This window comes from Camellia sinensis, chromosome 15 (genome assembly GCF_055761805.1).
Source record: "Camellia sinensis isolate YWXY chromosome 15, ASM5576180v1, whole genome shotgun sequence".
NCBI lineage: Eukaryota > Viridiplantae > Streptophyta > Magnoliopsida > Ericales > Theaceae > Camellia > Camellia sinensis.
In genome coordinates, this window is record NC_138975.1 from 106,831,095 (window position 1) to 106,845,124 (window position 14,030).

The window sequence follows — 14,030 nt, forward strand, 5'->3', positions numbered from 1 at the left end:
GTGGAGTGGGTGGTAATTTACATTTACAAATTACATTAACAAAACTGATGATTAATAGAGAACGGGAAGTTGCATTTGGAGGGTTGCCAGGCCCCTCCATAGGTTAGTGGACTTTTTCGTTGAGAATGGTAAAAATGATTTAATCATTTGTTAGGATATGAACTTAATGTCCAAGGGCCATTTTACTTCACTGAAGTTTGGGAGACTTAGCTTATATCATGATTTATAGAAAGCCAGAAAGCTTATGTTGTATTTGGATGGCAACAAGATTATGGTCCTGAGGCAAATTTATGGATTAATATGGTTACATGTTGTTCTTGTTATGGAACGGTGGCGATTTGGGTATCAAAGTAACAAGCAATAATCAATGGGAAATAAAAACTAGCACACACAAATACTCAAATGATTTACTTGGTTCAGCTTATAGCCTACATCCATGGATAAAATGGACATTTGATTGGCAGGCCAGTACAGGTTTATGGGAAGTGTCGAATTATATGAAGAAACTGGTGACTGAAAAAAGTGGTGTGCTGGGTTTGCACACGGGAGAGAGCAAGAGAGGAGAGGGTGAGATGAGTGAGCAAGGGAAGTATGTACAATTTCAGGGCTTAGGTTTTTTAGGTTTTTTAGGTATTTTATATCTCATATTTGTAATCTCCACTATTTTCTAGTGTATCATCTCTGTTGTCCATGGACGTAGGCATAGTTGTGCTGAGCCGAACCACTTACATCTTCGTGTAATTTTCTTGAGTGTATTTTGTTGTTGGTCCTCTCCAAGTTTTGATGTATTGTTATCCTTTCCTATTCTGTTGGTGCAGGCAGTAGAAGAATCTCTTTAGGGGGTCAATCTACATAGTGGAGGAGTTGCTGATAAGGAAGCCGGAAAATACAGTGGGGGCATGAAAAGGAGGCTTAGTGTTGCCATTTCACTGATTGGAGATCCCAAAGTATGTCTCTATCGTCATGTTGTTTACCTAGGCTATTCAAATCTTTTTTGATATTGATTTGTATCCCCAACATGCTAATATATCGATATTTTTGAAAATTTTTGCAAGGTTGTCTACATGGATGAACCAAGTACCGGATTGGATCCAGCTTCAAGAAATGAATTGTGGAATGTTGTAATGAAGGCAAAGAGGGATAGAGCAATTCTTCTCACTAGTACTCTCTCTCTCTCTCTCTCTCTCTCGCTAGTTTCTTTCTCACTAGTTTTGAACTTGGTCTTAATTGTTTTCCCCATACAATTTCACTGATATAGCTCAATGGTTTCAGCGCATTCCATGGAAGAGGTGGAACATCTCTGTGACCGACTAGGAATATTTGTGGATGGCAGTTTGCAGTGCGTAGAAAATGCAAAACAGGTAATGCTTGTAGTATTTTCATTTGTCTAGTGGAGTTCTCCTAAATGCTTCTACTGTGGTAAAATGTGAAATAACCTCGACATGGTGATGGCATATATAAAGATAAAATCTTCTTTGCCAATGTAATAATAAAAGGGCAAAATACATTTGTAGTCCCCGTTCTTTGTCCCTTCTGTCCATTTGGTCATTGCAATTCCAACTGACTTGATTTTGCCTTTGAATTTTTTGATTTCATCTCAATTTAGTCCAATCATAACGGGTGTTAGGTTTTTGACGGAAAATGGCAATGTGCGCCTCATGTGCCATATTTCTTTTCTAGGGGCAAAATGGTATAATCACTACAACTGCTCATCTTCCCCATTTTTGGAAACTTGCTGCCATTGCTACCACCAGCCACAACCAACTCTGAACCCCCAGCCCCACATTACTCTCCTACAACTCCCAGCCCCACCACTACCAACAACCAGAAAAACATCTGGCAACCACCATCCAAGCCCACCTGAGATTAGCACCACAACCATTGAAACCAACCTCCACATTTGTAAGAGAGAGAGAGAGAGAGAGAGAGATCGGCCATCGTCCTTGCAACAAAACCCACCACCGCCATTGAAACCCACAACCTTGTATCCCACAGAAACTGTATCTACTCCTACAATCCATAACGAGGGTGAGCATCAACTCCAAAGGACTCAAACAGCTGTAGCCTTCTCTTAGATGATCTATTTTACTTTTTGGTACAAAATGCTGAATAACAGTAAATCTTTTGCGCCAGACACAACTTTGGTCAAAATTATATAAAAATTCCGAATGTTTTTTTAAACTTCTTTTAGGCACATACTTATTCTTCAAATGTGTAACTGGCAGTTGAAGGCCAGATACGGGGGCTCTTACGTGTTCACTATTACAACACCATCAAACTATGAGCAAGAAGTGGACAGCATGGTATGTCGTCTCTTCTCGAGCGCAAACAAGACATACCACATATCAGGAACCCAGAAGTTTGAGCTGCTCAAACATGAGGTCAGAATTGCAGATGTGTTCCAAGCAGTTGACAATGCCAAGAACAGGTTCACGGTTCAGGCATGGGGTCTTGTTGATACTACTTTGGAGGATGTCTTCATCAAGGTTTCACGCGGGGTCTAGGTGTTCAATGTTGCATGATTCATATAACAGGCAATTTTTTTTTTTTTTTTGAAAGGACGAGGTATCCCTCAAGTTGGCGTGCTCAATTTGTGGCACAATTTGGACCCCTTTTTCGGTAGTACATTTCATTTTCATAACACTTTGGCTTCCTTCAATCCTTTGGCACCATCCTTGTGGTATGAAAACAGCAGACTACTGTCATCATGCACACTCTTCCACAAAAAATTGAAGCTCACTGAGCTTCGTGAGTGAAACTTAGAAGCCCACTTGATGTTCTTCTTTGCTATTGGAGCCTGAGTGTGTCAACAAAGTCAGCCGCTTTGACAGCTTGATCATCAACACGTTCATCTTCACCTTCACCAGCACCTTAAGCAGAATGGTTTGCACCAATGTCTACATTGATTGTCAACACACCATTCTATGGAGACAAGTTTGATAGAAGCTCACAACATGATTGCAGGACTAGCTCTTGGATGGTTGCAACAAATGGAAAGGGATTGCAAAGAGGAACACAACACAAAGCAGGGAGAGAGAGAGAGAGAGAGCATACTTATTTTTTTGACCTGGCATAAGGCAATCAACAATTTGTATACTTGCTCTTTGCTTCTTTCCTTTGTCATATTTTTTTGGAGTTTGAAGGAATGCCAAAGAGATTTTTATTTATTTATTTATTTATTTTTTGTGAGATGGCAGATAGAACCATTGATTCATGGAATGCCATGCTTTCTTGTTTTCGGGATAAGGGTATGGGATTGAATTATGTCCTGGTCAACCCTTAATTTGGATATAAAGTGGACTTTTGGATGAGAAGAGTCCTAGATATCCCCATATTAGGGATTATATATGTTGCCCATGAGAGGAATACAAAATGGTAGATTAAAGATGTCTATGCCCTTATATTTTTCAGCAGGCTAGTACACCCCTAAACTACAAGCGCCCCTACCATTATAATTTTAAAAATGAAAGCAGGCTGCTACCCTATTGATCGCCGCTCTACCACTGGACTACACTGTCTATTTGGTGATTTCAAACAACCTGTGATAAGATAAGATTTTACTAATCCTTCCTCTAAATTCAAATGTATTCTAAACCTAAGATATGATAAGTAATCATGGGTTTAGGATTCACTGGAATGTAGAGCTTGTGGAGCTCTCCATCAATAAGTTACTAGTACTAGAGCTAGAAAATTGTGAAAACCATGTCCTTTTCCAGCAAGCAATCGTGACACTAAAATCATTGCACTTTTAATTTTCACATTGTACTCATTCCATGCTAAACGTGAAAAAAGTTAGTGTATGAATGATAACAAAAACAATATACAACAATATTATTAAAGCAAATTTTGTAATTCTGTGATATTTTACAAAAAAATAAAATAAATAGCAACCACATGAAACTATATATCAACCATATCATTGAGAATTTAAAGTACCAATTTGATTAGGATCAATGACGATTCCCTGAACCGGTCTTGCTCGGCCTAAGATGGCTCTGTTGGAATTGGTTGCTGAAGAAGCCACTAGTTGAACATGAGATGGTATTGGAGTTTCAGTAGAGTTACCAGAAATGCAGAGGGCACCAGAATCGTCTTGATCCCAGTATACTTCAACCATAACACCTCTTGGATTCTCTGCAGATTCTGTTCCTGGAATCCCGACGAACCTGGCTCCGACAGGTATCTGCATAATCATTGTGAAAAGGGAGGGAAATTGAAATCCATTTGTAACAAGTGTGCTAATGTAGTTTATTATTATACAACAGAGATAATCAAATCCGTTGCACACCTGAACTGAATTTCCAGAGGTCAAAGTTAGAGTTGCCAAGCTCCCCTCTGCTGCTGCAGATTCCAGCTCTGCTTGCCTTGCAATGTTTAGGAAAACTTCTTCAAGGGTTGTAAGTCCGAGTTGGATATCTGCTATGCCAAATTCTCCCTGTCTGTCTTGGAGCTCTGCAAAGAAATTCTGTGGGGACAAAATTGCCAATTAGAAGAAAAAAAAAAAAGAAGAAAAAGAAGAAGAGATTTTTGTGAATTCATAAATAAATTCTGGGTCTACTATTCATATTCACAAAACACTTTAGTTGCTTTTAAAATCATTAGGCAAAATGACAGCTGGGAGAAATGTGTACTAATCAAAAGTGGATGCTGAAACCTTAAAAAGGAAGTGCAACAAACTAAAAAATGATGGCTTCAAGAAACATGGGAACTATGAAATTGCATCGCTAATTGAATCTTGAATCCAATGGCTCCAAAAAAAAAAATTGCCAAAACAGAAAAATGAAGATAGACCCAAATAGGAAAAAAAGAGAGACAATAAACGAGGAAAGAAAGAAAGAGCAAAAAAGATGAAAATTCATCTTGAGATTTTTTATTTTTATTTTAAAAACTGATATATCAATCTCTTCCTGCAATAAGCACAAAAGCTTTTAAACAGTTTAAAAAGTATCTGTTTACCGTCATTAGCTCCTCCCTGTCATGGGGAATGACATAGGTCAAGAATGCCTTGTTCTCCTCTTTTGGTACCACATCCAAATGCTGTCAAAATAAACAATCCCAAAATGAAAATTCAATATTTATGGGTTAAACAACATTGTTAAACAAGCTCTGTTATCTAACTTACAGATTTAAAGAATTGTTTCACAGTCTCATGATGCATCATGGTAACATCTTCTCCTCTATCAGGAGTTCCACTAGTGCCCCCAGAGAAGCTTATATTAGCAATAAAACCAGTTCCGAACTTTGATTTCAACCTAATTGACGTTCCAATGCAGCGAAGCCTACCCTTTGCCATTATTCCTATGCGGTCACTTAAAATGTCAGCTTCTTCCATTGAATGGGTAGTTAGGATAATGGCCCGCCCTTTCTTTGCATCCTCAATTATATCCCAAACGTGCCTCCGAGTGATTGGATCCATACCAGTTGTCTACACATTAAAGGAAACTTCTGGTGAGCAGATGAAGTGAATAAATTTAATGAAGAATGAAGATTCTCTTATCTGCATACCGGTTCATCCAATATGACTAACTTCGGATCACCAATTAGGGCAATTGCAACACTAAGGCGGCGTTTCATTCCTCCACTGTAACTACCAGCTCTTATTTTGGCTGATTCAGTGAGTCTCACCTCTGCTAATGATTCTTGTGCCACCTGTGCTTGAGAAAAAAGGGACTGTCTTAGAATATAATAATAACCTTTGGAGTCTATTGTAATTTACACAATATCAAGTGGATACGCAACAAAATGAGTATCCAGAAAATCAGTATCAGGTTTGTATAGCACGCACCGATTCAATTGAAGAAGGGGGCAAACCCTTAATACTTGCAAAGAGGTGGAGGTGCTCTTCACCAGACAATGCATCCCAGAGAATATCAAACTATAAACAGTGAAACAGAAATCAATAGAAATAGTGGGATAATCAAATCTATGATCTCATTGAAAGAGTGAAAACTAAAAAGAAATGGAAAAGTACAAAAGGAATCACCTGGGGACAAACTCCTATGATTCTTTGAATATTTGACATGCCAACAGAGCTCCGAACAGAATCCCCATATATTAATGCTGTACCAAGACATGTCATGGTTGGTTAACTTCCTGTTAAATTTATCCAAACAAATCATAATTGATGGACATGAAAACCTCATTACCATCTCCTGCCGTCACTGGTGTAATTCCAGTCAAACAATTAATTGCGGTAGTTTTTCCAGCTCCATTGGGTCCAAGAAGACAGAACAGTTGACCTTTTGGAAAGTTCACCCATAAGCCCTGAAAGTAAGGTCACTTTCTTTTTATTTTACACATCATTTTATGTCTTACTGTGATAGTGTGATTAAATAAATTGGACTATCAAACATCTGATAATAATAATAAACCAAATGGGAAAATGTGCTATTTGAACAATAAACTCATCTTTCCCTCTAAGCATAGTCCAAAAACTACCAAGTGCACAAGGTTGAAGGACATTTTTACCTTGAGGGCATGATAATGTGAGGTCTTCTTACATTTACAGAAACCAATCTTTGTTTTACCAGGATATAACTTTACAAGACCACGTATTTGAACAGCAATATTTGGATCAACTACATCTTCCATTGCTTGTTGCTTCACAGTGCTTTCCTCTTCAAGTACGTCCTCATCATCTAGAGTAATGTTTTCCAGTGAAGGAACTGAACTTGTGCAGCTACAAATTCCGCCGTCTAAAAGAAGAACATGACAAAGCATTAGTCACCAGCCAACCAACAGAATTTGAGGAAAATAGATTATTGGTTTAAATTCAATTACCTGTCACCTTGTTTCCACCTTTCCCTGTCCAATACCCAGGATTTAGAAAGTAGAATACTGGTTTTCTCACACCAGATGAGTTTTGGATAATATTGTCAAAGTAGATTGCCAAAACAAACCACAGTACGAATGTTGATATGAGCCATATATAAATATCATTCTGCCAAAACATATGAAAGTCAATGGCCAGTGTTGAGCTTTGTTGGAGACAAAAGTGATACAAGAATGAGAAACACATACAAGCTCATACATACATAAGAAAAAACGCACAAAAACACAGAGGATTATAAATGTTCAGTATTCATGTTGAAATGAGTGAACATACAATTGAGAACACACACTCCGTATCATTTGGTGCACATTTTGCTCTTCTACTCCAACTGATTCCCGGATCTTCGGGAGTGGCAGTTGCGTCAGAAAGCAATATAATACCTTCAGCAAGAAGGTTTGGTGGGAAAAATGACCAGATAATCCGATAGGTACTAGTGAAGCTAGTACTATAGGGGAATCCAAATTGTGTAACAAGCTGCAAAAATTAAGAGAGATCTGTTATGATGACTGTGTCCATAATAAAATCTGATCTATAATTTAAAGAAGGGAACTTGCCTGAGCTACAAAACCAATAATAAATATGGAGAAACCCACAGTTGTCGATGAAGATGATTTGCTAATGAAGGCTGACAGCATAAAGGCAAGACCAATCTAGAATTAGAAGAAAGACAGATCAGCCATTAGAATTCAAAAATAAGGTTGGCTTGATCAAAAAGACGATATTGAATTGCATCAAAATTTTATCTGCTAGAAAGAAGCTTACCATATTGAATTGGAAAAGAAAGAAAAGAAGGAACACAACTACAAAGCCATTGTGCTTGAAAAAATCAAATTGAAACATCATTCCAAAGAGAACTGTGAGAAGTGATGAAATAAGCGTGATGATCCCTTCCCACGTGAGCCACGAGAACCAATATGCAGTATCATAAAGACCCATCATAGTCATTGCCTGTTAAGGAAATGTGACTTGAAAAAAATGAACACTGTTTTGATTGTGAATGCAAGATTTTGTTTTATGATCAAATTGGGTAAGAAGTCTATACCTGGCGAAGTTTGAGTTCTTTCTCCGCAATCAAAGAACTAATTTGAAAGACAAAACCAAACATGGCAATTACAAGGAAAAAAGTTGGTCCTACTGTACCCACAGCAGAGAAAATCTGCAGCGCAGGGTGTGCAAATTCCTTCAGACTGACAACCCAGCTAAAGTTTGGATCTGAGGTTGTGGACATTGGAGTTAGTGATGCATTTCGTCACATATTAAGATTTAATTAGTATCACATAAAATTGTGATATTTAATACCTCCAATCAAAGACCTTGCAATTTCACGCTCTGCTGCAATTTGAAGAGGAATTTGGAATTTGAATGTGGGATCTTCAAAATGCCCTTGCTTTCCAACCGGAGTAGAATTAGTTTGTAAACCATAGCTTATTACAGTAGCATTTCTTTCCACAAAATGGAGAGCTCCAGGGCATTGCATGGGATTGCTGAAAAGCCATTGATCCACTTCTCTTTTCGTTCTGAATGATTTAACCTGCTCAAACAAGGCATAGAAGAGTGATTCTATGATTTTATTGAGATTTATTCCTTTTGTAGTATTATTGGAAAGGAAAATGCTAATGAAATTTTTTTGCCATTATAGACACAGCTGTGGGCCTTCTGATATTCTTATGTATGAAGTTTCTGCATATAATTTTGTCTGTATAGAATTACCCTGAACAAAGAAAGACACTTCAATATTATTTTTTTATTTTTTATTTTTATTTTTTTATAATTTTTTTTTGGGAAAAAGCTGAAAAGAGGAGCCTTTGTGCTACAAGCTGTTAAATTTTGTAGTACAATTGTTGTTTTTCCACGCAAATCCCAATAGATGCAGCAATTAACAAGTTGTGCAGAGTTAGGGAGCTGATGAAAACAAAAAAAGATGTTGCATTATTGTTACCTTATTAAAATAACTGAAAAATTATCTCGACTATTGTAGATTACCGTGCAAATTCCAAGACAGTAGATTTAACATTTAAGTTAAGGAGTCACATGATGAGGAGGAAGTAATGAATACAGCAGGTTAGGAAGCCTGCTCGAGGAAACTGAATTTGCAGATATTGAAATTAGTGCTATCGTAGATAGTTTTAGGAAGGGGAAGAGGGTAGAATTACAATGAATTGACATCGAAGCAAATGATTTTGAGGTATAGTTTATGAGGAAAATGTGTATAAAGAGACAAAGTATATCATTGATGTTCTCACAGAATAATTGAAACAATACAAGGCAACAAGACAAAGCCACTTAGAGAGGGGAATGAATGTGAAATCTTGTAAGTCGAAGAAGGAATATTTGTTTTCAAGTATGCCACAAGTGGAAGGTAATGGTCAATCAAGTCAAGGTGCCAAAAAATAAAAAAAAAAACTCAAAGCGAGTGCGTGTATTGAAAGCAGCACCAAGTTACTTCTGATGCATTGGAGGGACTGAGAGTTGAAAAAAGTAGGCCCATTTAAAATAATGATCAATTAAAATCATCAAACAATCACTATGAAATCAGTGCACTTAAATGTATAGGTATTCTTCACAAAACAAATTAAAAAAAAAGAAAGACCAAATGCAATAAAAAATTAGCAGGAGAAGATAAAATTGTGAACAATTAGACAATGACTTTCAAGGGTTGCTTTCCATGAGAAATAAGATCAAAGAAAATAAGTTAAAGAAATGACACAATGACCCAAATTGAAAGAGCCCTATCCATATAACGGCTAAAGAAGGTATTGCTGGGCAGTGAATTGTAAGATTTCTAGCTCCTTTGTCCCCTTCTACGAGGTGCTTTCATGACTATATACTTTTTTTTTTTTTTCATGACTTGATACTGAATCTTACTTTGTGTTTTTTTCAACATGTGTTTGGAAAAGAAAAAGGGAAAATTGAAAGTACAACTATTTCTGCTCAATTAAGCTATTAATTCTAAGTAAGTTAACAAATCAAACTACACAAACACTAATTTTACCATTTCAAAAAACTGAAAAAAAAATATTTCATGACAATATACTGAATCTTAATTTTTGTTTCGTTCAACACACCTTTGTTTGGAAAAGCACAAAGTAAAATTGCAAATACAACCTACTCAGTTATGCCTAATCCTCAATAAGTTGGTAAATCAAGCTACACAAACACTAAGTTTACAGCTTAAAAAATTAAAATAAAAAAAAAAAGAAAAGGAAAAATTACCAATAAGTCTTATTGTACTATCGAGTCCTATAAAGTTTTAATATAGATAACTAAATTCTATTTTTTATAAATTGTTTCAAAAAGTTTAATTCTTTATAATGGTGTATTGTATTCTAATTTTATCCTTCTCATTTAATATGAACAATAATTTCATAAACAATTTTCATTTATTCATAACTTTCAACACAAAAATCGTATCTTCCATAAAAAAAATCGTAACTTTCATTGCAAAAATCGTAACTTTTCTTACGATGTACACATTTTTAGGGATGCAGATTGTAGCATTTCCCAAGAAGGAACTATGGATAAAATTCATCATTTTCTATTGTTTCAAAATATGAAAAAAAATAATAAAAAATCCAAAAAGGACAAATTTTATTAAAATTCCATCATAGCTACCAATACATATATTTTCAATGCATAAAATGATTAGTGAATCTTCTACCAATGCTTTTGTTTATGGAAGTATTTAATTTCAACAATTAAAAAAAATTTAAAATTATTTACTATTAATTTTTTTGTTCATATTTTAATAAGAAGGGTAAAATTGAGATAAAGAGGAATTTATTTATTTTTTTTAAGAATTTATAAAATAAAAAAAATAGGACTTAATTATCCACATTGAAAAGACTTTTGATAATTTTTTCAAAAATAAAATAAAATAATGATTATATCCTAATCACAAAGCAAAATTGGAAATACAAGTAACCTCTACTCGATTAAGCCTAATCCTCAGTAAATTGACAAATCAAGCAACACAAACATAAATTTTACCATTTCAAAACCTACAAGAAAACAAAAAAAGAAAAAAAAGAAAAAAAAGGAAGAATTTAAAAAATTTCAAAGCTGTCTAAATTTACCTTATTGGAAGGAATACGTCGTCCAGGGTTATTAGCCAAAATCCGAGTAACAATGGATCCGATTCGAGTGCTATCGTTGCCGCTCCAGACGAAATCGAAGCAGGGGAACTTGATGTAGAACTTGTCTTCGCAGGGAGGAATGGGAGGAGAGAGGAGGGGTTTGGGATCGAAGACGTTGTCGTAGGTGGTGGTGGAGGAGTATCGAGATTGAATGGCTTTTTGGATGCAGAAGATGACGAAGATGAAGAAGAGAGAAGAGAAGAGTTGGAGAAATGTGGAACGCTTGTGTCGCCATGAGAGGAGGATGTTTTTCTTCAACAGAGCTCTGAATTGCTGTGTCAGTAACCCCAATCCCCTCCTCAACTCCATCCTCTTTCTCTCTCCAAACCCCTCTCTCTCTCTCTCTCTCTAAAGCAGAAAAAACAGATTTAGACAGAGAAACAAATCATACCATACATACATATATACATATACATAGAGAGAGAGAGAGAGAGAGAGAGAGAGAGAGAGAGGGTTTGCTGTGTGTAAGTTGAGAATTGTAAAGGTGAGACTGGTTTTTATAGTAACTACTGGGGAAGATGAAATGCTGACGACGAAAAAAAATATACGCGCGGTTTTGTGATGGATTATGCCCTTGGTTTTTGTCCAAATAACGAGATCTGCCAGGGTTGGGCTTCCCGCCAACGGTGGTTAAATTACACCCATCTTGTTTGGTTCCCACTTTTATTTTATTTATTTTTATACTTTTTATTTGAATAAATTATTCTTAGGTCTTAATAGTTAGACTTGATTTTTATTAAATCCTAATAAAATTACTGTTAAACAAAAATTTTGTAATGATTTTTTGTATATGTCATTAAAAATTGACAGTTAATGACTTTTTTGTCATGATTTTTATAAATTATAATTAAAATTTACAAATAGTGACATTTTTCAATAACAAATTTTTCAACTGTCGCTGAACATTGAAAATAAGTAACATTTTTTGTAATAATTTTCAAACCATTGACGAAAATTAACAATTAGGAATATTTTTTTAATAGTGTTTGATAAAAACACCATTAATTATCATATGATCTATTAGAGAATAAGTCTACCTACACATAGGTTCCCCTTTTTATTTTTAGTCAAAATTATTTTATTTTTTTATATACACCTAATTTAAATGTACTTACAAAGTATAATATTTTATGATTTTTTTTTATTTTAAAAATTCATCAAATACAAAAATATACAAAAATTCAGTACATTTTCATATATTTGTATATTTATTGAATTTTTAAAATATTTTTTCATAAATAATTTATTTTTTAAGTGTATCTAAGTTATGTGCACATAGAAAGCAAAAAAATTACTTAAAATATTAAAAAATTCATTAAAAATAAAAAAAATTAAAAATTATTTTTTAGAAAATCAGTCAAACCCAAACAAGGTGATTATGTTCCTTTAAGTTTCATAATTTTTCCATTTTAACTCTTAAAATATATATTTTTCAAATTTAACCCCTAAAATTTGTAATTTTTCTCCTTTACTCTCAAAACTAACTTGTACCCGCCTAACATAAAAATGAATAAATTATGATCCGCTGTCTTTAAGTTTCACAATTTTCCAAGGGCATAACTCAAAATCCGCAATTTCAAAGTTCAAATTGGAAAAACAAAATAATTTAAAGGTCAAAGTAAAAAAATTAATTTAAAGGGCTACCAATGTGGCATTTTCAGTCCAAAATTTAATGAAATTTGTTTTGTGAGTATATTAAGAAAAAAATTTAACATTAAGGATCAAAATGAAAAAAATATGAACTTAAAAAGGGAAAAGTATAATTTACCCTAACTTTTTTGTATTGCAACCTTTTATGAGTAAATTACATTTTTACCCATCAAGTATTATCTGTTTCCTATTTTGATCTTCAAAAAAAAAAGTTCTCATAAACTTTTTTTCAATTTCATTAGTTCAATGTTGAAATGATTCATCAACTATCAGAACTTTTTCAATTTAATTAGTCCAATGTCCAAAGAATGTTATGGTTTTGTGACGAAGATACGTAGCACAAAACGACTTGTATTCTATTGGTAATTAGGACGACTAGGTGGTGTTCTAGTGGACCTTCATTTTCCCTTCCTACAGATGTTTGGATTTGATACTCGTGAGTGTAACTTTTTTCTAAAGAATGTGTTTCACGAAGTTTTAAAACCTTTATTGTGGAATGGGTGTAGAGCCCATTGTTACCTTGGTGGGGGGTCCTTTCCTTTGAGTTGAGTTAAATCTGACTGGTAATTGGTTATATCGGAACCATGGCCTGTAGAAGGTATGATGCCCCCACAGAGCTTCCTTTTTTTTTTCTAATTCAACAAAAAAAAAAAAAAAATCTACTCGTAATTAGGGATAACTTGGGAAATATGAAAAATGAGTAAATTACATTTTGCTCTCTAAATTGTTATTGAATTCTTACTTTGGCCTTAAAGTTTATTTTACATAATTAGGGCCTTAAATTTTCTAATCATTTTCAGTTTGGCCCAATTCCAATTTTGACTAAAAATGCTATATTAACAACCAATAACCCACCTAGACTCCCACCTAGACTTGGATCCAAATCCAAATATATATTTTTTTCTTCTTTATTTGACATAGAGTTGTTTGTCGATTGTGTTGGAGCGAGAAGGAAAGGGCTTAGTGGTGTAGGGTGTTCGGTGATGGGACTTTCAATGGTGGGAATTCTCTCCATTTAGTTAGATTGTGCTAGATATTTGAAGGACTAATTTACAACACAAGTGTCCAAAGAGGGAAATATAAAATACAAAATTTGAAAACTACTCTTTTTGGGCCACCTTCATTGCAAATTGTACCAAATTAAGTTCATTTTGAGGGACCCAATATGAAAGAAACTTTTCTTTTAAAAACTAAAGTGGGAAATGAGTAATACTTTACCAGTGAAAATTTAATTTAATCCAATAAAAGAAGTGAATTATAATTTTCATAAGATAACTGTATGAGATTGTGAAATTATCAATATTTCAGAAGTTCAAGCTAGATTATTATTACAATTAAATCATGTGTGGTAAATAGTTACAAACCCATAAAGTCCTATATTTGAAAATATGAAGAGTATTTATGGAATACGCATG

At 34.5% G+C, this 14,030-nt stretch overlaps 2 protein-coding genes and 1 pseudogene across 3 annotated transcripts in view; 2 read left to right on the forward strand and 1 right to left on the reverse strand.

The window, feature by feature from the left end:
* The window catches only part of LOC145789063 (ABC transporter A family member 7-like), a 21,756-nt pseudogene extending 17,641 nt beyond the window's left edge, over nucleotides 1–4,115 (forward strand). The window contains exons 13-16 of the transcript XR_014356339.1: nucleotides 819–947; nucleotides 1,056–1,161; nucleotides 1,273–1,361; nucleotides 2,226–4,115. The product of XR_014356339.1 is annotated as an ABC transporter A family member 7-like (transcript). The remainder of the gene's footprint in view (nucleotides 1–818; nucleotides 948–1,055; nucleotides 1,162–1,272; nucleotides 1,362–2,225) is intronic.
* The window catches only part of LOC114318326 (protein IQ-DOMAIN 31), a 180,485-nt gene that overhangs the window by 78,918 nt on the left and 87,537 nt on the right, over nucleotides 1–14,030 (forward strand). The gene's annotated exons all lie outside the window — the stretch shown is intronic.
* LOC114301582 (ABC transporter A family member 2) lies at nucleotides 3,805–11,444 on the reverse strand. Its single transcript, XM_028246529.2, has 16 exons — nucleotides 10,906–11,444; nucleotides 8,132–8,363; nucleotides 7,875–8,044; nucleotides 7,595–7,780; nucleotides 7,387–7,482; nucleotides 7,106–7,306; nucleotides 6,781–6,940; nucleotides 6,469–6,695; nucleotides 6,147–6,264; nucleotides 5,984–6,060; nucleotides 5,786–5,875; nucleotides 5,506–5,649; nucleotides 5,123–5,425; nucleotides 4,957–5,037; nucleotides 4,289–4,465; nucleotides 3,805–4,183 (listed from the first exon to the last, which is right to left on the reverse strand). The coding sequence occupies exons 1-16, from the start codon at nucleotides 11,272–11,274 to the stop codon at nucleotides 3,917–3,919; spliced, it is 2,898 nt and encodes a 965-aa protein (XP_028102330.2). The 5' UTR covers nucleotides 11,275–11,444; the 3' UTR covers nucleotides 3,805–3,916.